Source organism: Equus quagga, chromosome 19 (genome assembly GCF_021613505.1).
Source record: "Equus quagga isolate Etosha38 chromosome 19, UCLA_HA_Equagga_1.0, whole genome shotgun sequence".
Lineage (NCBI taxonomy): Eukaryota > Metazoa > Chordata > Mammalia > Perissodactyla > Equidae > Equus > Equus quagga.
In genome coordinates, this window is record NC_060285.1 from 12970063 (window position 1) to 12997285 (window position 27223).

The 27223-nt window shown below is 46.7% G+C and overlaps 1 protein-coding gene across 2 annotated transcripts; it reads right to left on the reverse strand.

The window, feature by feature from the left end:
* Positions 1 to 9676: 9676 nt before the first annotated feature.
* APOL6 (apolipoprotein L6) lies at positions 9677 to 25781 on the reverse strand. 2 transcript variants are annotated; one of them, XM_046646461.1, is made up of 6 exons: positions 25595 to 25781; positions 16164 to 16243; positions 13731 to 13857; positions 11991 to 12831; positions 11114 to 11271; positions 9677 to 10787 (listed from the first exon to the last, which is right to left on the reverse strand). In XM_046646461.1, exons 3-5 carry the CDS (start codon positions 13817 to 13819, stop codon positions 11122 to 11124), a joined length of 1080 nt encoding a protein of 359 aa, XP_046502417.1. In that variant the 5' UTR covers positions 13820 to 13857; positions 16164 to 16243; positions 25595 to 25781; the 3' UTR covers positions 9677 to 10787; positions 11114 to 11121. The 2 variants fall into 2 exon arrangements, with proteins under 2 accessions (XP_046502417.1, XP_046502418.1); XM_046646462.1 differs by lacking the exon at positions 16164 to 16243.
* Between the last annotated feature and the right edge of the window lie 1442 nt (positions 25782 to 27223).

A 27223-nucleotide genomic window follows, 5' to 3' on the forward strand; every position in this document is an offset into this window, starting at 1 on the left:
GGGAAGGGGGGTCTTTTCAACAAACAGCGATGAGCTTTTGAATATCCACATGGAAAGAAAAGTGAATCTTGATCTGTTCCTCACATCAGACTTGGAGAATTGCAGACATCAATGTTAAAAGAAAAACAATAAAACTTGTAGAAAAAAATCACAGGAGGTTGTTTGCGACCTTGGGATATGAAAATATTGTATGGGGCATAAAAACCGCATATAATAAAAGAAAAATGATAGCTTGAACTCGGCTGACAGGAATTCTGAACGTTAAAATATACCCGTAAGAGGACATCCAACATGCATAGCAGCATTATTCAGGATAGCCAAAAAGTGGAAGCAATCCAAGTGTCCATCAATGGATGAATGGATAAACAAAAGGTAGCCTAGACACACAATATTATATAATTCTGACACGTGCTACAACATGGATGAACCGTGAAGACACTATGCTAAGTGAAATAAGCCAATCACGAAAGGACAAATGCTTTATGATTCTAGTCATGTGGGGTACCTAAAGTAGTCAAATTCATAGACAGAAAGTGGAATGGAGGTTGCCAGGGGCTGGGGAGATGGGAATGCGGTGTCAGTGTTTCATCAGCACAGAGTTTCACTTTTGAAAGATAAAATGTTCTGGAGCTAGATTGTGGTGATGGTTACATAGCATTATGAATGTACTTAACGTATACTTAAAAATGGTTAAGATGATAAATTTCACGTTACGTATCTTTTACAATTGAAGAACTGAATTTAAAATATATATATATATATATACCAATAAGAGAGTGAAAGTCAAGCCCCAACCTGAGAGAAGACATTCGTGATAAATATATCTAACAAAAGATTTACATGTATAAAATGTAAAGAACTCCTACAAATCAATAAGAAAAGAACACAATAAAAATAGGCAAAAGACTTGGACAGGCACTTCACAAAAAAGGATATTCTGGTGGCCAATAAACACACGACTATATACTCAACATCATTTGTATTCAAATTAACGTACTGGAAAGTCGCAATCACAAAGACATCACTACATGCTTCACAAAATGGCCACCATTTTAAACAGTGACCATACCAAGAGGGGACGAAGATGTGGAGCCCCTGGAGCCCTAATACCTTCCTGCTGGCAGTGGAAATGGACGCAACCACTTTGGAAGACTGTTCAGATGTAGGCATTGAAGCTGAGCGTCTGCATGCCCTACCATCAGCCGTTCCACCAGTGAGCAGAAAACTAGGAGAAATGAGTGTATAGGCCAACGAAATACAGATTAATAAGGGTGGACATCACAGCTTTATTTACGATAGCCCCAAACATGTCCATCACCATCAGGATGGATAAAAACATTGTGATAGGGGCCGGCCCGGTGGCGCAGTGGTTAAATGCGCACGTTCTGCTTCGGTGGCCTGGGGTTCACCGGTTCGGATCCCGGGTGTGGACATGGCACCGCTTATCCAGCCATGCTGTGGTAGGCATCCCACGTATAAAATAGAGGAAGATGAGCATGGATGTTCTCTCAGGGCCAGTCTTCCTCAGCAAAAAGAGGAGGATTGGTGGCAATTTCTTCCTCAAAAAAAAAAAAAAAGGAGGAGAAAAAAATTATGATATTCACAGAATGGAGTAATCACTGGGGTAAGAAAAAATGACCTATAGCTACATGCAACTACACAGATGAATCTCATAGATACACCTCAGAGGACAAGAGAATACACACTGCATGGCTTCATTTGTTTGAATATCAAGAGTGGGTGAAACTAATCAACGGCGATGGAAATCAGAAGAGAGGATGTGGCTTGCAGAATAACAGCCCCCTGAAACGTTCCACCCTAATTCCCAGAAACTGTGAATAGTTACCTGTTACATGGCAGAAGGGACCTTGCAGATGTGATTAAGGTTACTAATCAGTTGACCTTGAGAGAGGATCAGGGTGGAACTACTCTAATCTCATGAGCCCTTAGAAGCAGAGAATTCCCCTGGCTGGAGGCAGAAGGAGATGTCAGAGAGATTCAGCGTGTGAGAACGATTGAGCCTCAGCTGTGGAAGGCAGGAGAAGGAGATGAATCCTGCCAACAACACGAACGAGCTCGGGAGCAGATTGTCCCCTGGACCCATCAGAAACGATCCCAGGCCGGCCGGCTCCTTCACTTTGGCCTGGTGACACCCTAAGCCGAGAACCCATTCAAGCTGCCTGGACTGCTCACCTGCAGAACTGTGGGGTAAGAGGTGGGTGTTGTTTTCAGCTACAGAGTCTGTGGTAACTTACTGTGGCAGCCACAGAAAACTGACCCAGCGAGTATTGACCGGGAGGGAGAATAAGGGGGACTTTTGAGATGCCAGAAAATTCCGTAACTTGCTCAGGTGGACGTTACATGGCATATGCATATGTCGTCTGCAGCCACAAAGGGCAAGGAATGACAGGTACCACCAAGGCTACTTGGTTGTTTAAGCAATCAGAGTTTATTGATAAAGGAGAACAGAATAAGGAGCGAAAAAGGGAACAGAACAAGGAGCGGGGAAGCAAACAACAAATCAGAACTTACAACGTCCGCACCGCAATCAACCGGGGGAGTCCCAGTAGATTGTACGGCAGGCGGGAGTACCGATTGTCCGGGTTTGGGGCACAGCATCCTCTCCTCAGTGAGAGTCCCCATTGTTCTGTGCCTGTGGCTCCCTTTTATCCTAAGGTTATCTGGGTTCTGACTCAGGGTTTCAGACATTTAGATACTTTGAGTTATTTCTTTTTGTTCCCACGGATGGGACGTTTCTATAGTTCGGTCAGGTGCCCGTCGGAGCGGCCAGCCCAGACAAGGAACATGACACAGGATGTGTTCTCATTAACCTGTGCCTTGGAGTCAGGGTCGAAGTGACCATCTTTGGCCCAGAGCCCAGACACATTCTTTCACGTAGGGCCCAGGTCCCAGTGTCCCCGGAAGGTAGAGAGGTCAATGAACTCTGTACAGCATATGTGAAAATTAATTAAGCTTACGCTTAATATTTTAAAACCCAATTAAAAATAGAAAATGGGTAAACAAGTCATCGCTCGTAGCTGTTAAGTTATAGTGGTATTGCAACATGGTCATAGAATGTAGCCTGTATAATTTCCTTTTTTCCTAATTTATCTTGACTTTCTTTGTAGACAGTGCTGGATGTATTTTTACAACTGTTCCCTAAGCATTTGACAAAATCCATTCTCTGCTTGTTAGCAACAAATTTATGGGTGCATATCAAGTTTTAAATTTGCGTTATGCAGGAGGAAATGTTTATTTCCCCTTTTCCTATTTCTATGGCGGGAATTCCCTTAGAGTAACACCCCAGGCTCTTTTCATCTTCTCAGGGAGAAGGAGAAATTTATCTGTTAACTTTTGGAAAAGTGGGGACATGCATAGCTCAGCCCTTTCCTCCAGACTCTCCTTGGGATCTGCCCGCTTGTAGGAGACCAGGTGTTTTGTTCCGCTGCTCCAAGCCAGAGAAGGTAGGGAGGCGAGCCCACAGCGGAGGCTGGCAGCTGTCCAGCATGCCTGCACCTCGCAAGGAAAGCTGCCCGACTGTGGGGTGAAATACTCACATGCCCACGTGGCTTGCAGAGAAGGGGACCTCATTCTCCAACAGCTTCCTCAGTAAGTGAGTAATATTTGGATCTCTAGCTGCCTCCTTCTTGCATCTATCTCTGGGTTGCTGCAGTGGGCCAAGAACTTTGAAAAGTATACAAAGAACGTAACTTCAGGGGCAAAATAATCCATGGGGATTGTGTTGCCTGAGCCTAAATGCAGGCCTTTGGTCTTGAGGGGTTACAAAGTTGGCAGCTCACAGAGCCAGGTGGCCTTGTCCTCGTGAGTGGCTGCTTTTTGTTTGTCTTTTTACAGGACTAGGTCTTGGTTGATGCCAGCCCCTTTGGCCTTAGTGAGCCATGCAGCTGAGAAAATGAATCAGTTACAGGAAAGAGAAACTCTGTCTACAGATCTTGAGATATGGCTAGATGGGAGCGGGAGGCAGGGCTGCACACCGCACCTGTAACGTCTTATGTGTGCAGAACGTTAAATGTATCCCACACATTTAAAGTAAGTGTTAAATGTCCTCCCCATTTGCCGTAGGGCACTAGTGGGTATACGGACAGCCTTTAAATTGTTAGTGCCACTTAACCACGGAGGCAAAAGACTCGTACCATGAAAACTACAAATGATTGAGGAAAGAAATTAAAGACATAAATAAATGGAAAGATATCTTGTGTTCACAGATTGGAAGATTCAATATTGTTACAATGCTAATACTCCCCAAAGAAATCTACAGGTTCATTGCAATCCCAATCAAAATCCCAATGACATCTTTGGCAGAAATAGGAAAATACATCCTAAAATCCATATGGAATCTCAAGAGACTGTGAATAGCCAAAACAATCTTGAAAAAGAAGAACAAAGTTGAAGGATTCACATTTCCTGATTTCACAATTTACTATAAATCAAAACAGTGTGGTACCGGCATAAAGACAGACACACCAACCGGTGGAATAGAATAAAGATGGCAGAAACAAACCCATATGGGGTCAGACGATTTTCAACAAGGATGCCAAGACCTTTCAGTACGGGAAAGGCTAGACTTTGAAACAAGTGGTACTGGGAAAACTGGATATCCACATGCAAAAGAATAAAGTTAGACCTTTACCTAACACTATATACAAAAATAACTCCAAAATGGATCAAGGACCAAACACAGCCGCTAAAACTATAGAACTGTTAGAAGAAAACACAAGTCAATGCTTTACAATATTGGATTTGGCAGTGATTTCTTAGATATGAAATCATATCCAAGCACAGGCATGGTCAACAAAAGAGAAAAATAGACAAATTGAACTTTGTAAAAATTAAAAAGTTTTGTCCATCACAGAACGCTGTCAACAGAGTTAAAAGGCAACCTACCGAATAGGAGAAAATATTTGCCAACCGTCTATCTGATAAGGGTTTGATATCCAGAATATATACAGAATTCCTAAAACTCAACAACAAAATAACTAAGACCGAGTAAAAGTTGGGCAATGAATTTGAATAGACATTTCTCCAAAGAAGATACACACATGGCCAATTAGCACAGGAAGAGATGCTGAACATCTCTAGTCATCAGGGAAATGCAAATCAAAACCACAGTGAGATACCACCTCACATCCATTAGGAGGGCTACTATAAAAAATTTTTTTAAAAACCCACCAGAAAAGAGCAAGTGTTGGCAAGGTTGTAGAGAAATTGGAACCCTTGTGCACTGTGCGTGAGATTGTAAGATGGTACAGGCGCTGTGGAAGACAGTGTGATGGTTTCTCAAAAAATTAAAGATAGAATTACTGTTTGATCCAGCAACGCCACTTCTGGGAATATACTTGGGAGAATCGAAAGCCGGGACTCCCATCGATATTCGCACACCAGTCTTCATAGCAGCGTTTTTCCACAGCAGCCAAAGGTGGAAACAACCCAAATGCCCAGTGATGATGAATGAGTAAACACAACACGGTGTCTACACCTGAGGAAATGTTATTCTGCATTAAAAAGGAAGGAAATCCTGCTGCATGCTACGACACGGATGGACCTCAAAGACATTAGGCTAAGTGAAATAAACCGGTCGCGAAAGGACAAATATTGCATGATTCCACTTAAATAAGGTCCCTAGAGCAGTCAAATAAGTAGAGAGAGAAAGTAGAACAGTGTCACCAGGGGCTGGGGGAGAGGACATGGTGAGTGAGTGTTTTAAGGGGACAGAGTTCAGTTTGGGATGACGGAAAGTTCTGGAGCTGGATGGTGGTGATGGTTGCACAACAATGTGAATGTGCTTTAAAGCCACTGAGCTGTACACTTAGAAATGGTCTCAATGGTAAATTTTATGTTATGTGCATTTTACTTCAACTTAAAAAAAGAGAAAGAGAATTGCATTTACCCAGTTAAAAAAAATTGTTGGTGCCACGCATGAGTAGGCTGTGTTCATTCAGCTGCCCCAAATTCTGTTCCTCTTTTCTTCAAACATTATTTTGATGCACCTTCAGGACCAAGAGACCACGGAGGGACCGACACTGACCTCCTCAGGCTTGTCTGGGGGTTCCAAGGCATGCTTCGCTGGCTAGATGTGTTCATCACAGAAGCTTGCTCGTGGTTTTAGAATTCAGATACCCAAACTGGCGACTTCACCCAGAGAAGGATGGTAGACTTTATAAATCATTACTTTTTAAAAGGAACGGAGGCAGAGAAGTTTGCTGAGGTGGCGCGGGAATCAGCCTACCGTCATGCGCACAAAACTCAAAAGGTGGAGGGGGCGCTGTTGACGTCACTGGGAATCCATCAGGGCAGAAGTTCACCTTCAGGGCAAGCGTCCCCCGGGAAGATGGCTGGAGCACCCACGGAAATCACCGGGAAGCTGCCTCCGGGGTGATATAGAACTGACTGGGGGTGAGCCCCACTGGTGTCCTACCTGACGGCTGAGCTCCACAGGAAGGAGGAAAGGCGCTCGCACCAGAGGCAGGAGGAGAAGCCCACAGTCTACTGACAAAGCTTAACGTGGAGCCGGCTGGCAAAGGGGAAAGGCAAGAGGGTCCAGCTCCTGGACCACAAGCAGTGCACACAGCGGTGGAGTTGGAGCGGAGACGCAGTAAATTGATAGCTGACACAGGGACGAAACGTTCATAGTTCTTTTTATACAGGAGTTCTTTGTACTATTCTTGAACTCTTCCGTATGTTCGGAATTATTCTTAAGTTTAAAAACTTAAATCAAAGAACCCCTTTGGCCGAAAATGGCCAAAAACTGATGTTAGGGAGGATGATTTTTTGACTTTAACAATTGCACTGGACTCTAGAAGAGAATTTGATTTGGGACTTTAAAAGATTTTGGTTTCTTTGAACCTTTTACTCATGAGGGCACACTATTTGATTTCAGACTAATTCCTTTAAATTTTAATTTACAAGGGAATCAAATTTTAGTATTTCTTCCTGGGAAATTTGCAATGGAAGAGGGTTTATATGTGATATGGGCCTTCTTATTTTTCGCCTTTGACTATTGGCCTATATGCTAAATCTGGATCTCATTGCAAACTCTCTGAAGAGCTATATTGGACACGGCTTGATATCATTTGAGATGAATTATGGGAGAAGAGAGTAAACTTTCAATGCTGGCTATAGCAAGACCTTGGGGTTAATCAATGTTCTGGTATGACCCATTTCAAAACCTCTTGGCAGCAGACAGCAGACTCGGGACGATTCAGAGGGTGGGAAGTGATTGGTGCTGCCGGAGCAGCTGGATGAAGCTGGGAGCGGGGCTGTTCCGCTAGGTGGTTGATTGCCACCTGCTGACCGTGGACTTAATGGTTAAATCCAATGCTTAATGAAAAGAAGGTTAGGAAGTAGTGGAAGGAGCACTATTCCCTACCCCTGTTTCCATGTGGAGGGAGTCCATCCAATTAACACTCCTGGCCTCTCTCCATCCTCTCGCTTACCAACTCTAAGGATGGATGAGCGAGTTACATGGTAGGCAACTTGGCCAAAAGGAACCGGCATTGGTTTGGGATCTGCTGGCCTTCTGACAGGGCTCAGTATGCTGTGCTCCTAAGCTCTACAGGGCTGGCCTGAGGTTGTCCAGTAGTGGACGTGGCAGAGGGGGTAAGATCATCGAATTCAGGAGTGAAGTATTACCAAGCCAATTTGATCAACCAACCCAAAGCCACTCCTCCAACAACTTGAATCAAGCTGATGCTTGCATCTCCACCTGCCTGACTCCTGGTCCGCTGCGTCCCTGCTTCTGAACTTGGGTGGGTGAAAAGAGGTGCTATTTATTAGCCCCCACAAACCCCAACTCATCATTCAAAGCATCTTCATCTTTTTAATTTTATTGTCTACATCAGTGCTGTCCAATAGGACCATAATGCGGCCACATACGTAAGTATACATTCTCTATAGTTACATTGAAAACATTAAGACAAACAGGTGAAATTGATTTTAATAATATATTTTATTTAATGCAATATGTCCAAAATGTTATCATTTCAACATGTGATCAATTAAAATTATTCATTAGATATTTTATGTATTTTTTTCAAACTAAGTGTTTAAAATCCAGTGTGTATTTTACGTGGATAGCACATCTCAGTTTGGACTTGCCACGTTTCAGGCGCCACATGCCTAGCGGCTACCGTACTGAACTGTGCTGGTCGACATGATGGTGTCCATCAGAGGCAGGAAGGCTCGTTCTCCTCTGCGATTTCGCACAGGTGAATTAAACTGCGAATTAGGAATGTCTCTCCCTTCTCCCCCTCCCCCGCCACCCTCACCTCTTTCATCTTCTTGAGAGAGAAAGAAACGGTTCAAATTGCTTTCCAATATACTTTCCCTTCGACAGCTATTTCTTCAAATGTAACATTGTGCATGGACTAGAACACAATGGCCTTTTAGTTTTCTTTTGGTTGAAATTTAGATTTTAGACCCAAGGGAGTATGATTTACGGCTGACAAGAGCTTGCATTTCGTCACAAACTCAAGGGCCGCCTGAAGCTCGTGCCTGTGAGGGTGGACCTGGACAAGCTGGAATGATACACGAAGGTGTCCTGAGGCCACCCACAGCTAGTCAGGTGCTGATGGACCCAGGTAAGGGAAGTTTCTCAAACCTAATCGGACCCCTCGCCTTTCCCCAGCTGTCCTGGGGTTCAGCTTGATTTTGACTGTGTCCCCACCTTTCTTCTACTATGGGAGGGCCGGTCAGGAGCAGGACTGTCGACCAGCCGTTTGCTGCTGTCGCAAACCTCAGCGTGGGTGGGACACATTCACTGGCCCTTTGGAAGGCCCAACACTTTGGAAAAGCCTGGCACTTGTGTTGGTTGTGGTCTCAGGGGGCGTTTAAGGTGATGGCTGATGACTCCACTCTCATTGGGGCATGTGAATGCGCGAATCTTCCGCACCTGACTCAGAGTATACATCTCAGAACTGATAGGTTTCTCAGAACTCTCAACTGATCGTGGTGGAGGGGCCGCACCACCTCAGGGGCACCCGTGAAGAACCCCACTCGACCCGGAAGAGAAAGGAGGACGGGGTGGGGGTTGGGCTGCCCCCAGCAGCACAGATAGTGAACAGGCTTTGCGGTGAGGAGCACAAAGATCTGACTAGCGGGGAGATATCACGAGGTGACGGCATTTGCTCAGCAGCATTCCAGGAGGTGGAGGAGATCCCACTGCAGAGAAGCAGACCCTGGCAGGGAGAGTGGCCTGGGGCGGAAGGCGTTGCAGGGAGGGAGGGAGCAGAGAGCTGCCCGGGCTGAGGCAGGAAGCCAGAGAGAGAGGCAAGAGGAAGAGTCTATTCAGGCGCTTCTGCCTTCATGGAAGAGTCTAGAAGGAGAGAAGTGGGCAAAGAGGGAAGAATGAACCTCTCCCGCCCCCTTTGATGTTGGCTCAAGATCTTTGGCAAGGCTTAGAATTCCTGCCCAGGGCATTTTCTCCCAGATGTCGTTCTGTGAGTGGGGCACGACCATCCGCACCCAGACGGAGTCCTGGAGTTCCTTCAGGTTACGCTCATTTCATGGCTGAAAACACCAAACTGAGAAATGGGCAAGTAGGCGTCGCGGATGAGTTTCACGTCTCCATTTTCTGCCGCCTTCTTTTTTGATCTTCCAGACAGTCCACAAAACAAACAAAGCTCCAAGCTTAGGGGCTACCCATTTCATGCAAGGTATTTTTATTGATAATGTTTATTCCAAACTTTAAGGACACTCATACGCTAAAAGAACAATAGTGAATGTGGAGAAAGCTATTTACTTCCCTTTTGCTCCTGAAAAACTTATAATAAGGAAAGGAGTCCTACAAATGCAGAAAACACAGTGGCCTAGGCGTGGGGTTACAACTATTTAAAACCCCTAGGTCATAAGATTTATAAAATAAAGACTGGCAGGCTATAGTCCAAAATGTTGACAGAGGTTCTCTCTCCCTTCTACTTTTTAAATCTTCCCCAAATTTCCTAGGATATATTTCACTATTGTAATGTGGGGCGGGTGGGGAACTCCTTCTTTCCCTTCACAGCATCCTTTCTGATCTTAGGTATCCCAGTTCAGGGACTCTATTGTAAGAAAACAATCCTAACAATAATGCAACAAGCTTTTGGCACGCAGATCTTCATTTTCCCACGATGTGTAACAAGAAATTTGAAATCATCTAAATGTTGCTGAAAGAGGAGGGGCAACTAGCATACCATTTGTTGCTTTTTCTTCCTCAAGCTCCTGTCTCCAGTCACACACCATATAATTCCCATAGCGCATCCCAGCAATGGTGCAGGCAAAGACACGTGACCCAGTCCTGACCGATCAGAGTGGTCCTTGGCCCTTTTCCACTTGGGAGCCCCCAGCGGGAGGGAGCACTCCTGGGGATGCTCCGGCCATCTTGCCTGCATGTGGCTGAAACCTGTCTGAGACGTGAAACACAGACACTCTACGGCATCATTTTTATCCTCTGGATCCAGACACACCTGAAGCCCACTGCACCTCTATGCTTCTTAAGCACATGAGACAATAAATTCCTTTCTTTGCCTCAGCCAGTTAGAGTTGCTTTTGGCCACTTAAAACAGAAAGAGCGATGACTAATATACGTCTAATTAAAAGATTGTACATATAATCAAGAGAATATTTGGCAACATAAGAAACGGTCTCTATAATGTCAGGAGACTTCCTGCAGGCCCGATGTCCTGAGGCGCGCCAGGATCATGGGTCCTGGGGAGAACAGAGGGCTGTGGGCCTCTCGCCTTCTGGATGGAATCTGGTGGGGCAGGTTCCAGTGCCATCCTTTGTGTGCCAACCTGGGTGGGAGCAGAAGAGAGCAGAGAGGAAGTTGAGGGTGAGTGGATGGAGAAGCGAGAGCACAGCACGACCCTCCTCAGGGTCGTCTCCTCAGCACTTCAGGTCCAGCCCGGCCTGAATCCATACGTGTTTGACACAGCCTGACTGCGCGTGCGAGTGAGTGAAGGGGGACTGAAGAAGTGGAGGGACTGAGTTCGTATCCAAGTGAAGGAGCAAGGGAGGGGACACACTGACCTCCCCAACTCTCACTAGCTGACAGTGCCCTCAGCACCCACAGGGACCTCCCAGTGGGTCTGTATCCAGGCATCTCCCCTGCCACCCTTGCCTGCCCCTTTATTCTGCCCCAAGGTCCCTGGGCTCAGTCGCGTCATCCTCTCCCCGCTTCTGGATCCAGCTTCCTGACGCCCGTCCTGAGGGCTGCGGCAGAGTCCCCACGGCTCCCTCTGAAGATGAGCTCAGAAGCCTTTTTTCTTGCAAGAGTTTCTGTAAAGAAACAAACACCCCCATCAGAGGGCAGCTACAGAGAATCCCACAGGCTGGGCGGCTTCAAAGGCAGGAATGTCTCTTCTCATAGGTCTGGAGGCTGCCAGTCCCAGATCAAGGGGCTGGCCGATTCCTGGTGAAGACTCTCCTCCCGGCTTGTGGAGGGTCACCTTCTGGCTGTGTCCTCACAAGGTCTCTCCTCTGAGCCAGCGCAGGCAGAGAAAGAGAGAGTCCTCTCGTGCTTCCTCCTCCTCTTACAAGGACACCAGTCCCATAGGAAAGGGCCCCACCCCTACGACCTCATTCCACCCCAATTACCTCCCAAAGACCCCATCTCCCAACAGTCACACTGGGGCTTAGAGCTTCAACAGATGCACATTAGGGGTGCACGTTTCAGTCCGTGATACTCCCTCCGACTCAGCGTCCTCTCCTGTACAAGGAGAAGAGCCTCTTTCCAGCACATGGACCTCAAGAAACCTCGAGGGAGAGACGGAAGGCGTGACCAGGTCTGTCCAGGTCAGGCGCCAGTATCTCCAAGACGTACTAGATCCCATTTGGACCTCAAGGGCCACCATATGCCCCACGGCCTCAGGAACATCCAAGCAAACGTTGCCCACCCTGGCTTCCTTACCCCCTTGCTGTGAGCCTTGGTGCCCGTAGGCCCCGGTTAAAGCCCCCACTCCCTCGGGCCCCACCCGAGATGGCCGGCGCAGCCTCACCTTCTGCTGCAGCCTCTCATAGCGCTGGGAGAGGTCCAGCAGCTCCTTTTCCAGCTCCCCAGCCTTGGCCTTCAGCTTTTCTGCAGACTTGGATTTTGCTCCCTCCTTCAGCTCCTTCCAGTCCTTCAGGAGGGCGGCCACGCAGGTGTAGAGAGAGATGCCAGTCATCGTACCATTTAGCAAGCGGGGATGTCTGGTCATCAGCAGCTTTATACGCTCGAAGGCCTTTGGCAGCTTCCTGCCGCTTTCGACCGTGACTTGGCTAGTGGTCTTGATACCCTCGGCACCAGCAGCCTGCAGTGGGTGGGCGCTGGCAGTCTTAGAGGCACGGATCTTCTCTTTAACATCCTTGATGTTGTTTATACTAGCATAGACAGCATAGGCAAGCTTTCCGGCAGTAATGACATAATAGAGTCTGCCTTTTCCCTCAGTCTCCTGGGACCTTTGGCCATCGGTGGGCTCTGGGCTGCCGGCCTCAGCTTGGGCATTTTGGACTTCTTTCGCCAAGTTGGTCACGATGTTGGTGGCCCCAGCTATGCTCCCCAAAGTCTCCACACAGCCCAGGAGCACCAGGCTTCCTCCTCCCGTTGCTGGAGTGAGAGCTAAACCCAGGAGGCTCACGGCTCCTGAGACAGCAGAGACGGAGTTGGTCACCAGGCTGGCCTCCGTGAGTATTTTCTGCTTTTTCTCGATGTCGTCCGCACGGGCACGGAACTTTCTGATGTCCTCCTCTAGCTTCTCTTTCAAGATGGGAAACTCTTCCAAAAATCGCCTTTCGTCAGCTGAGAGATCTGCATCTTTTTGCTCCATGTCTTCACTCAGAAGAAGGTCGTCCTCATCCCTGTGGATGAGTGAAAGAAAGATGTTGCTTCAGGCTCCCAGCTGGGAGAGCCAAATCCTGAGTCAGGCCCAGGGAGGTTCTGGATCTTCTTGCCACTCTTGACTTTGAACCCTCCCTGCATCTCCCTAACACCCCCGTTACCTCTGACCCGACCGTGCAAAGGCCCAGAGCCTTGTTGGGAGCTGCTGGGTCCATGAAGAGGGGCGTCTGGAGGGACAAAGGGGAGAAACGCAGCCTTGGCCAAAGAGAGGGAGAAGGCAGATTAGTCCTGAGGGACGTTTGCAGCCTCGCTCAGAGAGACTGTGAGCGGTCCCGGAGCAGAGGCCGTGGGGAAAGGCGAAGATGCTAGTCAAGATAAGGAACTTGTGACAGGCGGCGGCGGGAGAGGTCTGGGAAAAGGAGGAGAAAGAGGAGGCCAGGTGCTGGGCGGAAGGTTGGGGGTCCAGCAGACGTGCGGTGAGCGTTTGTTGATTGCCCACATGGTACTGGAGGCTGGTGATGCCACATCTGCTGATTAACAGATAATTGGGTTTAAATTAATCAATGCAGCATCACTAAAGGGCTTTTTGGTGACATGTGAGGCAAAAAGACTGAGTTCCCGCTTCACAGGCCTCACAGAGGTGAGGCCTCTGGGTGGGGCAATTTCTGCCCTTAGAATCCTATTGGCCAATGTCGTGCACCTCACTGGATCTTGACTTGCTCTTCAAAATATTTGTGTTACCAGTGGAATATTTTTTTCCTAGGAAAACATACCTTCACAAGCATGTTGAAAACCAGCGGGCAGACAGGCCCACTTTATGACTCATTCTATCGGAACACGCTAGCCTCGTATCTCGAGGATGCACAGAGCATTTCTCCAGAAGTAGTCTGCCCCCTGGGGACAAAGCTCTCCGGCTTACCCTTGCAAACCAGCACCAGCCTGGCATTCCTTCCCTGCCTGCTCGTCCCGCAGCCTCTGTGGCACCAAATCCGCGCTCCTTTTGTCCATGGGAGAATCAGAGGCGTCCCGAGGTGTCAAATGATTTTCTGGTTGGGAACATGAAAAACAAGCTCACTGAAGGGGCCACGAACCTTAGGAGATCCAAGTGGAGGGACCTTAGATTATGCGGAATCAAAAGAAAAACGAAACACTTTGAGGTACTAAATATTTGCAAACTATTGTTTTTACATTTTATGCTGAGCTGTCGCTTACGTTCGAAGATAAGTACACAAATGAAGTCCTCAGCTCAGTAAATTTTGACACCTGTATGCACACCCGAGTGATCACTGCCCAGATCGAGATATGGAGCAGGTTTCCTCGACCCCTGCCTGGGCGAGACCCACCCGCCCCAGAGGCGACCACTATTCTCACTTCTGTAACCGTTGGTTAATTCGCCTGGTCTTGAACTTCATGTAAATAAAGTCCTTTGCTTGGCTTTTTTCAGTCAACGTACTGTCTATGAGATTCAGTCATGTTGTTGTGGGTATCAGCAGTTTTAAAAGTGACAACTGTGTACTATTTGACCATAGAAATACACTACCATTTATTTGTCTGTTCTTCTGCTGATTGAAATGTTTGGTTTGTTTCCATGCATCGGCTATCAGGAACCAATTGATTATAGTGACTAAAAGACCACCTTCACAGAACAAGCCAACAATTTATGAGGCCCCTTTGTATAAATTATATTCCCGGGGACCTATTAATATTACGAGAACTGCAAAGGCTCTGACTGAGCAGACAGGTGGGGTCTGGAATCCATCCCAGAATCCACTCGCCGAGTGGAGAGACCTGCGGCGAGGGCAGGGGGAGGTGCTGTGTCCATCTGGAGAAATGGCGCCTTATTGATCGGCTGCACACAGCTGCCAGCCATTCGTAGAGCCATGTGCCCAGAGGGCTATGTCCCCTTGGCGGTTGGGGTGGCTGGGCTTTTCCTAGTAAGCCCTAAGGCAGCATGGGGGCTAGCAGGGGCCCTGATTAACTTATGTGTTAAATGATGGCTCAGGCTGGAAAACAGACTCCAGGTTTGCATGAGAGGAAGCAGGGGGACCAGTCAGGAAGTTGTTGCCGTGGTTGGAGCAAGAGGCCATGGCCGCCTGGACCTGGCTGGCCAGGGTGATGAGAGGGACCGGATGTGCAGGAATCCGCAGGATGGATCAGCGGATGTGGGAGGTGAGAGGGCAGAGTCAAGGATGACCTCAGGATGAGGCCGGTGTGGGGCCTGACTGTCTGTTACAACACAAAGCTTCTCTTTCCTGAGATGGAAAGGGTCGAGGGTTTTCTGGGTGGCTAAGAGAGTTCAGTTTGGGGCAGGTTCAGTTTGAGACCCCGTCAGACTTTCAAGTGACATTGAGGAAGCAGGGGACACATGAGCCTTGTTCTGGCTGGGAGATCAGATTTGGGAACCATCAGTGCAGAAAGTAGCTAAAGCCATTAAAACGGGATCGCCCTAGGGAGAGAGTGATCCTAGAGGCCAAGGGCGGTCCAAGAGAGAGCGCTGGAGCAGTCTGACAGTTAAGCCCAGGAAGAAGAGGTGAAGGCAGCAAGAGATGGAGAAGGACCAGGAGAACTGAGAATGACGTGGTGGAATCAAGCGAAACTGTCCCCAGACATGGACCCTAACCCGCTTCTCTGGTCCTGCCTAAATGCTACCCCTTTGTGTTTGACTAATTCTCTTGTGGAAAGGTGCAGCTGTTCCTTTATCTCACACCTTGGGGCCTTGAGCTCCTGCGGTTTTCAGTTCTGTTCCAGGAAGAAGCTCCAAGTAACAGCCACCCTGGACCCAGTTGCTCCAAAACAGCCCAGACCAGCCCAGATGACAACCACAAGACTGGCGCCTGCACAGACAGGCACTGAGTTCTCCTGAAGTGACGTTGTTCACGTCGTAGGTCCCCCTTCTCTGGGATGGGCGAAGCAGCCAGTTTTAGGTCGTTCGATGTATGTAGAAGCATGATTTCTAACCACACATGAGCAAGCTTATGCCCGCCTCTGCATGTAATGATGAAACCTCCCCTTTGAATATTCATGCCCCCCCCCCCAAATAAAGATACCCACCTCCCTGTGCTCAGGGTGCCAGAGCTTTGTGAAAATTTTCCCTATGGTCTGCATTTTGTTTGCTGCATGCTGCAAATAAAAATTCTACTTTGTGAAACAATGACTTCTGGTGCAGTTTGACTGAACTCCCAAGAAGGGACCCACATTTGGTCTGGTAACAAAATGTTTGAGTAGGACTGCCACATCTCTGGGTATCCTGGAATGTTCTGGGTCATTCTGCCTTCCATCTTTCTCTTACAAAGACCTCACTGGATCCTGCTTTACCCTCCAATGAGAATGGCTGGGGTGGAGGAAAGCTCACCTTGGCAGATCTGTGATGTCTCTGTTGTTGCAAGATTTAAAGAGTGACAGGTGGCCAGCTGGGAAGAGATGCTGTATTACCTTTTTGGAGGAGAAAACAGACCCCATAATTAGCCTAGCACCATATGGTAAAGTGGATTCAAAGCCCCCTCTGTCACCACTTTGTGATTTCAAGAAAATTATCTCATGGCTCAAAGTTTCCCTTTCCTTATCTGTGAAATAGTTAGTAAAATGTCCACCGCAATAAATGTTAAAGAACAGTATTTTCTGTATTTTCCCAAGTTGCAAACAGGATAAAAATCCTCTATTCAAAGGGAAAGCCTCGGCAAAATGGCAGGGTGAGCTGACCCGGGACTCTCTCCCCTCCAAACTACAACAAAGGATTGGAAAAACGGAATTTCAGCCAATAATCCTAATGCCAGACTGTCAGAAAACTACAGAAACAAGACCACGGAGGACGGAGAGGTTGCAGCCGGCCTCAGAGGAGCTGGAACGGGGTAGGAGAGAACTTTGCTCCCTCCCCTAGAGTCTGGGATCGATGCCGCGGGTGCAGGCAGCAGCAGGGGAGGGGCCGCATGACCGTGGGATCATCTAGGACTCCCGCAGCAGGTGCAGCGGAAACCTGCTGACGGGGGAAGGCTTCCGGGCACGGGGACCCCATCAAGCTAGGGCCCTGGGAGACCAGAGATCGAGAGCTGAGATCGGAATCCAGATCTGCATGCGAGAGAAAGTGCCCCTCCTCCCCAACCGGCTCTGGGCGCCGCCATCTTGTCCGAAGGCAGAGAGCTCAGAACGCATGGCTCTCAACCCCCATCTAGTGGCGACAGGCTGTAACTGCAACCAAATACTACCATCATGTGCAAAAACCGCTCCTCTACCATCCAGCAATTTATAAAAGCTCCAGACCAGAAGGAGAACAATAAAATCACAGAATTAAGTCCTGAGGACTTGGAAATAGGTAAACTAAGTGAAAATGAATTTAGAGTAGCTGTCATCAAAAAAACTCAATGAGGTAGAGGGAAAGATAGAGAAATAAGTCAACGAGTTCTGGAGTTACTTCACAAAAGACATTGAAATTATAAAGAAGAATCAAACAGAAATACTAGAGATGAAAAATACAATGGACCAGGTAAAACAGAATATGGATTCCCTGAATGCCCAGGTAGACACCATAGAGGAGCAAACTAGCAGAATCGAAGATAGACAGGCTGAACGGCTCCAGAGAGAGGAAGAAAGAGAACTAAGGATTAAAAAGAATGAGGAAAATATCAGAGAAATAGTGGATTCAATGATGAGAATGAATTTAAGAATCATTGGAATTCCTGAGAACATGGAAAAGGAAAATGGAGCAGAAAGTGTGCTTAATGAAATTATAGAAAAAAACTTCCCAAATCTAGGGATTGAGGGAGAAATGTGTGTGGAGGAAGCTTTCAGCTCTTCTAGATTTGTCAATATAAAAAGACCTACTGTAAGGCATGTAGTAGTAAAAATGGCAAAAATGAAAGACAAAGAAAGAATACTCAGGGCAACAAGACAGAAGAAAACAACCTGCAAAGGAACTCCTATCAGACTTTCAGCAGATTTCTCTACAGAAACCTTACCAGCTAGGAGAGAATGGAGTGACATATTCAAAACTTTAAAAGATAAAAACCTTCAGCCAAGAATACTCTATCCAGCAAAAATATCCTTCAGATATGAGGGAGAAATTAAATCTTTTCCAGACAAACAAAAGTTAAGGGAATTTGTAACCAAAAGTCCTCCACTACAAGAAATCCTCAAGAAGGCTCTCATACCTGAAAAAAGAGAAAAAGGGAGAAAGGGGTCACAAACCACAGAGTAGGGAGACAGATAGATAGAACCAGAATAGGATGGCAAATATTCAACCATAGCATTAGGATAAAGGTAAGGAAACCACCAAAGCAAAGACGATCTTATCACTCTAACTACAAACTCATAATATGAGTTGGAATAAGAGATGAAAATAATAATTTAGGAGGGGAAGAGCAAAGGGACTAAATCAGTCTAGGCCAAGTAAGTAAGAGACCACCAGAGAATAGACTATATTATACACGAGACTCTAAATACAAATTTCAGGGTAGCCACTAAACTAAAAAACAGAACAGAGCCACAAAACATAAATAAGGAAAAATCTAAGAAACCCAGCATAAGAAATTGCAGAAGTCAATGGGTAGGCTAAAACACACAGGACGAGAAACAAACGTAACACAGGAAAAACAGATAATGAGCAACAGAATGACAGTTTTAAACCCACATGTATCAATAATCACCCTCAATGTAAACAGATTGAACTCTCCAATAAAAACACACAGAGTGGCAAAATGGATTAAAGAACAAGATCCAACAATTTGTTGCCTCCAGGAAACACACCTCAGTCCCAAAGACAAACACAGCTCAGAGTGAAGGGGTGGAGGACAATACTTCAAGCTAATAGCAAGCAAAAGAAAGCAGGTGTTGCAGTACTTATATCAGACAAAAACGGATTTCAAAATAAGGCAGGTAAAGAGAGACACAGAGGGACAATATATAAGGATCAAAGGGACACTTCATCAAGAAGAAATAATGCTTATAAATATCTATGCACCCAACACAGGAGCACCAAAGTTCATAAAGCAACTATTAACAGACCTAAAGGAAGATGTTAAAAACAACACAATAATAGTAGGGGACCTCAACACCCCACTCACATCAATGGACAGATCATCCAGACAGAAAATCAACAAGGAAATAGTGGAGCTAAACAAAAAACTAAAATAATTGGACTTAATAGACATATATAGAACGCTTCATCCAAAAACAGCAGAATACACATTCTTCTCAAGTGCACGTGGAACATTCTCAAGGATAGACCATATGTTGGGAAACAAGGCAGGCCTCTACAAATTTAAAAAAATTGAAATAATAACAAGCATCTTCTCCGATCATAATGCTATAAGGCTAGAAATTAATTACAAGAAAAAAGCTGAGAAAGGCACAAGGATGTGGAGACTAAACAACACACTACTGAACAAGCAATGGGTCATTGAAGAAATTAAAGAAGAAATAAAAAAAATACCTGGAGACAAATGAAAAGGATAACATGCCATACCAACTCATATGGGATACAGCAAAAGCTGTATTAAGAGGAAAATTCATCACAATACAGACACATCTTAACAAACAAGAAAAATCCCAAATAAGCAATCTTAAACTACACCTAACCAAATTAGAGAAGGAAGAACAAACAAAGCCCAAAGTCAGCAGAAGGAGAGAAATAATAAAGATCAGAGCAGAAATAAATGCTATTGAAACGAAAAAGTCGGTAGAAGAATCAATGAAACAAAGAGCTGGTTCTTTGAGAAGATAAATAAAATTGACAAACCCCTAGCCAGACTTACAAAGAAACAAAGGGAGAAAGCTCAAATAAACAAAATCAGAAATGAAAGAGGAGAAATAACAACAGACTCCACAGAAATACAAGGGATTATAAGAGAATACTATGAAAAACTATATGCCAGCAAAATGGATAACCTAGAGGAAATGGATAAATTCTTGGACTCCTACAATCTCCCAAAGCTCACTCAAGAAGAAGCAAACAATTTGAACAGACCAATCACAAGGAAAAAGGTTGAAACAGTAATCAAAAACATCCCAAAGAATAAAACCCCAGGACCAGATGGCTTTCCTGGGGAATTCTACCAAACTTTCAGAGAGGATTTAATACCTATCCTTTTCAAGCTATTCCAAAAACTTAGGGAGGATGGAACACTTCCTAACACATTCTATGAGGCCAACATCACACTGATACCAAAGCCTGACAAGGACACCACGAAAAAAGAGAACTACAGGCCAATATCGCTGATGAACATAGATAGAAAAATTCTAAACAAAATTTTGGCAACCAGAACTCAGCAATTCATCAAAAGGATCATACATCATGATCAAGTGGCATTCATACCAGGGACACAGGGATGGTTCAACATCTGCAAATCAATCAATATGATACACCACATCAACAAACTGAGGAATAAAAACCACATGATCATCTCAATAGATGCAGAGAAAGCATTTGACAAGATTCAACAGTCATTTATAATAAAAACTCTGAACAAAATGGGCATAGAAGGAAACTACCTCAACATAATAAAGGCCATATACGACAAACCCATAGCCAACATCATACTCAATGGGCAAAAACTGAGCGCCATCCCCCTGAAAACAGGAACAAGACAAAGATGCCCTCTATCACCACTCTTATTTAACATGGTACTGGAGGTCCTGGCCAGAGCAATCAGGCAAGAAAAAGGAATAAGAAGAATCCAAATAGGGAGGGAAGAAGTGAAACTCTCGCTGTTTGCAGATGACATGATCTTATACATAGAAAACGCCAAAGAATCCATTGGAAAACTCTTAGAAGTAATCAATAACTACAGCAAAGTTGCAGGGTATAAAATTAGTTTGCATAAATCAGTAGCATTTCTATGTTCTAATAATGAACTAACAGAAAAAGAACTCAAGAACACAATACCATTCACAATAGCAACAAAAAGAATAAAATACCTCGGGGTGAATTTAACTAAGTGAAAGACCTATACAATGAAAATTACAAGGCCTTTCTGAGAGAATTGGATGATGACATAAGGAGATGGAAAGACATTGCATGTACATGGATTGGAAGAATAAACATAGTTAAAATGTCCGTTCTACCTAAAGCAATTTACAGATTCAATGCTATCCCAATAAGAATCCCAATGACATTCTTTACAGAATTAGAACAAAGAATCCTAAAATTCATATGGGTCAACAAAAGACCCTGAATTGCTAAAGCAATCCTGAGAAAAAAGAACAAAATGGGAGGCATCACAATCCCTGACTTCAAAACATACTACAAAGCTACAGTAATCAAAACAGCATGGTACTGGTACAAAAACAGGTGCACAGGGGCTGGCCCCGTGGCCGAGTGGTTAAGTTGGCGCGCTCTGCTGCAGGCAGCCCAGTGTTTCATTGGTTCGAATCCTGGTCGCAGACATGGCACTGCTCATCAAACCACACTGAGGCAGCATCCCACATGCCACAACTAGAGGGATCCACAACGAAGAGTATACAGCTATGTACTGGGGGGCTTTGGGGAGAAAAAGGAAAAAAATAAAATCTTAAAACAAAAAAGAAAACAAAAGAAAAAACAGGTGCACAGATCAATGGAACAGAATTGAAAGCCCAGAAATAAAACCACACATCTATGGACAGCTTATCTTCAACAAAGGAGCTGAAGGCATACAATGGAGAAAAGAAAGTCTTTTCAACAAATGGTGCTGGGAAAACTGGAAAGCCACATGTAAAAGAATAAAAGTTGACCATTCTTTCTGACCATTCACCAAAATAAACTCAAAATGGATCAAAGACCTAAAGCTGAGACCTGAAAGCATAAGGCTTCTAGAAGAAAACATAGGCAGTACACTCTTTGACATCAGTATTAAACGGATCTTTTCGGACACCATGTCTTCCCAGAGAAGGGAAACAAGAGAAAGAATAAACAAATGGGACTTCATCAGACTAAAGATCTTCTTCAAGGCAAATGAAAACAGGAGTGAAACAAAAAAACAACCCACTAACTGGGAAAAAATATTTGCAAGTCATATATCTGACAAAGGCTTAATATCCATAATATATAAAGAACTCACACAACTCAACAACAAAAAAAATCAAACAACCCCATCAAAAAATGGGCTGGAGACATGAACAGACATTTCTCCAAAGAAGATATACGGATGACCAATAGGCACATGAAAAGATGCTCGTCATCGCTGATCATCAGGGAAATGCAAATCAAAACTACACTAAGATATCACATTCCACCCATTAGAATGACAAAAATATCTAAAACTATAGTAACAAATGTTGGAGAGGTTGTGGAGAAAAAGGAACCCTCATACACTGCTGGTGGGAATGCAAACTGGTGCAGCCACTATGGAAAACAGTATGGAGATTCCTCAAAAAATTAAAAATAGAACTACCATACGACCCAGCCATCCCACTACTGGGTATCTATCCTGAGAGCTTGAAGTCAGCAATTCCAAAAGTCCCACGCACCTCTATGTTCATTGCAGCACTGTTTACAATAGCCAAGACATGGAAGCAACCTAAGTGCCCATCAACTGATGATTGGATAAAGAAGATATGGTACATATACACGCGGACAGGAGTCAGTTACATGAGGTTACCAGACAAGTATAGTAAACAAGAGTAAGATTATTATGCAGATTTGAGTCCTTGCCTTCCTCATTGATGAGAGTTTCTAGAGATAAGATCATCCCCCTTCTTCCTGGTGCAGAGAGGGAGACATCTTTACAGATGGAGATTTCCTTTACAGTGTAAATGTCTCTTAACAAAGGGAAAGTAAATTCTACTTTTCAGAGTTTCTCTCCTGTCTGCCGTTTTTAAAAGTAACCAGCCCAAAGTAATCCTCATCATCACCACACAAAAATAACCACTGTGGACATTTTATTTACAAGCGAAAAATAAGAAAATTTTCAGACTCATGTTGCTCATAGAGTTTGGTGTGAATTGTTGTCACATAACATAATATCACAGGTTCCCTATCTTGGTCAGTAGTTTCAAACAGGATGTTTAAAGGCTGTGTAACATTTCAGTATATGGATGTATGATTCCATATTTTAATAACTCCCCAACTGTTGAATCTTTGAGTTGTTTTCAGTTTCAATTTTTGGTTTTGTTTGGTTTAAATAAATAATTTTGGTTTTATAAATAATTTTTGATCCTTCTGTAAATGTTGTTCCATGATGAGGATTTTAGGCTGGTTACTTTTAAAACTACAGATGAGAAGCAGGCTCTGAGGACTGGAATTTTGCTTGCCCTTCTGAGAGACATTTGCGTTTGTGAAGGAAGGCGGGGGTGACCTTGTAGGGACCCAAAATTGGCCACCCCAGGATATGTCTCTTTGGCATGAGGATTGTTTTGGGCTGATTGCTTTTGATAAACTGGGACAGGGAAGGCGGCTCTGGTGAATGGAACTTGCCCTTGTTGGGACACATTTACATTTGTAAGGTAAATCTCTATCTGTAAAAGGTGCCTCCCTCTCTGTACCAGGAAGAAGAGGAGAGATGATCTTATCCCTAGAAACTCTTAATGGGGAAGGCAAGAACTTAAGTTGGTTGCTGTCTGGCAATCTCATGTAACTGGTTTAGGGTGGTGGCGTCTAACCTTTCTAACCTTTACTTAATCTGATTTGATTCTTGTCTAAAAGTCATGGGATCACCCAATGACCAGATCCCACCTGCACTGATACCATTTTAACTTTTTTTTCATGTTCTTTCCTTTGTCTTGTAAAGAGATGAATCATATACCTATGCCTTAAATTTAGCCCTAACCCTCAACTCAGGGCAGCAGCAGGAGCTCTGCCTGCCCATGGGTCCTGTCCCCACGCACCAGCTCTGCCTGCCCATGGGCCCTGTCCCCATGCCAGCAGGGGCAGCAGCAGCGGCCCTGCCTACCCATGGGCCCTGTCCCCATGCCAGCGGGGGCAGCAGAAGCAGCGGCAGCAGCAGCAGCAGAAACTCTGACTGCCCATGGGTCCTGTCCCCATGCTATTCTACTCTCTAAATAAAAGAGCACTACTGCCAGATCTTAAGAGTCTAAGAAATCTTTCTTTCGACTCCTCGGCTCACCGACCCCGCATCAGTCCACATGCTTGGTTATTTCTTTGGGATGGTCTTTGAGGTAGAATTAAGATATCGAAGATAAGAAACGTTCTCTCCTCGGGGCTGCCCCAGTGGCACAGTGGTTAAGTTCCTGTGCTCTGCTTTGGGGGCCCGGGGTTCACCAGTTTGGATCCCGGTTGCTGAGGTCTGCACCCCTTATACAGCCATGCCGTGGCAGCATCCCACATACTCAGTAGAGGAAGATGGGCACAGACGTTCACTCAGGGCCAATCTTCCTCAGCAAAAAGAGGATGATTGCTGGTGGTTGTTAGCTCAGGGCTAGCCTTCCTCAAAAACCAAAAGAAGAAAAAAATGTTTTCTCCTCTCTGATCTATAAAGCTAGGTTTTGGGGGTTTGGCTCAGGGTGCTCATGGTCTGTAATACGAGGCAACCTTTTTGTTCTTACTTGTGCCAGACATGCATCTACTTGTTTTATACACTTTTAATCCTCTCAACGACCCCGGGAGATAGAGGCTAATATGATCCCATTTTACAGATGAGCAAACTGAGGCGCAGGGAGGCCCGTCTTGTGCAACTGGTAAGCCGGAGAGCCCAGACTGATTCCAGCTAGGCTTACAATGTGAGTCCAGAGCAATAGATCTGGATATGGGGCTAGAGCTCCCCAGGGCAGATTGGTAATGTCTGTGGCATTTTAGTGGGTGGGGATCCCTCCTGCTGGCGTCTAGCAGGTGCAGGCCGCCGATGCTGCTCAGCACCCATCATGCCCAGGACAGCCCCAAACAAGGAATGAGCCCGTGCCAAGTGTCAGCAGTACTGACGTTGAGAACCCTGGTCTGCGGCCCCATCTTTGTCAGCACCCAGTGATGCCTCCTCCGTTTTTCCTATTAGTCCCATCAGACGAAGCGCAAAGGTGACAGCAGGGAGCCCTTTGGTTGGATCCGGTCCCATCCACTCCCTACTGACCTTCTCCCGCTGGGTGTGACGGGACCTTTGTGTTGGGAAAGGACAGAATTGATGGGAGAGGATCAGAGACTGTATCTCATTTGAGAGCTTCTATTTATGGCCGTCTTTCTTTGTTCTATCGTGGCCCCAACGGCCCCTGCAAACCAACACCCACAACCCTCCAGTCGAAGCAAGAAAAGGGAGCTCCCTCTGAAAGCACAGCTTTGAGCCGTTCCCACTGGTCTTCACTCCCCTCCCCTCCCCGGCCCGGCATCCAGGAAGCCCTGTGCGATGGGCTGGCAGTTTCAACACAGCTCCCCCAACGTCCTTTTTCCGGAAACGTGACACCCCTAAAGCACTCCTACAGAGACCTTCTAGGGAAACTCCTGTCACCACAAGGTCTCCCACACTCTGGGGGCCAGGCCGTCTCCACCTAGGGCCCTGGGGGTCCCAGCCAACGGAAGGGAAGATGCAACTTGTTGGTCATGTCACACTCTTCACCATGTCTTCATTTCCACATCACCCAGCCTGTGAGGGAGAGGTTCCCACCCTGACTCGTCACGTAAAGAAGTGGAGCCCCTGCCCTGTCCTGGCTCAGAGTTGCGACCTGGCTGGACGGGGCTTTGAACCCCAATGGCTCTGACAGCAGCTCTTTGTCCTAAACCAAGTGCCCGTAGCCAGCCCCTTGGGCACCTTGTCCTGCGGGGGCCCCGAGGCAGCCCTCCCTCCCCTCCCTGCCCTCCACCCCATCTCAAGGAAGCCACCCTGGGGCCTCGGTCCCGAGGGACAGGAGGACTCCCCCTTCTGGTCTCACCTCACCGGGGGGCCTCCGGTCCGTCCAGGGCTGTGAGCGTCGGGCTGCAGGAGGACAAGCCCGCAGGGTGGATCTGCAGCCGGGTTTGCTTCCCGGGGAAGAGACCGAGGAGCTTCTGGCTTCTTCCCAGCAGGGAAGACAAAACCGGGTCTGGGCAGCTGCTGCAGACACAAAATGCCAGAGCCCATCACCACGTTTCTGGGAAGTCAGGAGCTTATTGAGGAATGGCTTTCACTTTTACTTTCCTTTTTGCTTCTTTTACTAAGAAACGTTCAGTGAGGTGAGGGAGCTGAATGAGAGGCCAAAGGCCCACTTCTCCTTTCCTGCCTGTGTCACGGGCAGGGCGAGGGTGCCTCCCTCACGCGAGGACTCCAAAGCTGAGCAGACCCCTTGGAGCAGTGTCACCGGGAGCCGGTTCCTCGGCTGCCCTTGGCCTCGGGTCCTCATCTGTGAAATGGGTGTTAGATCAGCTCCTGGGGCACAGAGCTGTCTATGAGCGAGGGACGCAGCGCCCGGGGTGGGGCCCGCGCATCCAGCCAATGCATCAGCGGTGGCTGCAACATTGTCCTCGAGTCACTCTCCCAGCCTATGAGGTGGACGATAGTAAAAGGTCTAAAACCTCTTACCTGTGATTCGGAAATGCTAAGCGCTCCAGAAACAGAAGCGTTTTCCCATAATTCTTTTGGTGGTGGAACCCGTTCTGAACTGGTACAGGTTTGCAGGTTTTGGGTGTCCCACTGGATTTGAATATTCGCAGTTTCACTGCAGAAATATGAATAGCATGTGACTGAGGAGGGCTGCTGGGGATGTTACCTAATATATAATATCTGCACCTTTCCAAAAATCCAAAGAATTGGAAACTCTGAGACGCCTCTGGCCCCAGTGATGGGAGAGACAGGATTGTGGTCTTGATTCTCCCACTTTGCAGATGAGGAAACTGAGACCTCATGAGGGTTCGTGACCTGCCCTGGGTCACACAGCTACGCAATGGCAGAGCCGGGTCTAGACTCCACGTCTGTGGGAAGGAGCCGACAGTGCAGTTGTGGGCTGAGGCCGTGGCTCTCCGTGTGCGTGCCAGCTGGGAGCAGGGGCCATGTGGGTTTTCCATATTGACATGCTCAGACTTCCCCAGGTCCTCTCCCCTGCCCTCCCTGAGGCCACACTGGGGGCTGTTGCTTTGTAGAAGGTGTGGCCCACCCAGCCAGTCTTGGCTCTGCAGGGGTTGGCGGCCGACTGACGTCCCCTGGGCCCCACGAGCAGGAAGGAGAGGCTGGTCAGCCCCTGAGCTGGGATCACAGGTGCCTTTCAGCCCTGGCGTCCCGGCCTCCTGAGCTTGGGGTTGCTCTGAACAGGGGCCGTCCTGAGCTGGAACTGGCCACCCAGGCTGCGGAGCCATCCGGGCCCCATGCTGTTTTCCCAGCAACAGAGCCAGAGGTCGCGCATCTCCTCAGACCTGGGAGCACTGGAGACCAGCCGGCCACTGGCCCAGGGCTGGAGTTTCCCATGGCTGTGCTGGTGAGACAGTAGCCCCAGGAGGTGCTGGGTGACCAAAGCAGTGTGTCACACGCAGGGAAGGCTGCCTACGTGGGGAGATGGAGAAGGGGGCCCTGGAACTCAGATGAGCCCGAG

Excerpts from the sequence above, each read along its gene's own strand:
- APOL6 (XM_046646462.1), bottom strand. The coding sequence starts at position 13,819 with ATGGACAAAAGGAGCGCGGATTTGGTGCCACAGAGGCTGCGGGACGAG. Across the intron at positions 12,832-13,730 it reads GCTGGTGCTGGTTTGCAAGG|GGATGAGGACGACCTTCTTC; the intron begins GTAAGCCGGAGA and ends ACTCATCCACAG. Across the intron at positions 11,272-11,990 it reads ATGAGAGGCTGCAGCAGAAG|AAACTCTTGCAAGAAAAAAG; the intron begins GTGAGGCTGCGC and ends GTTTCTTTACAG.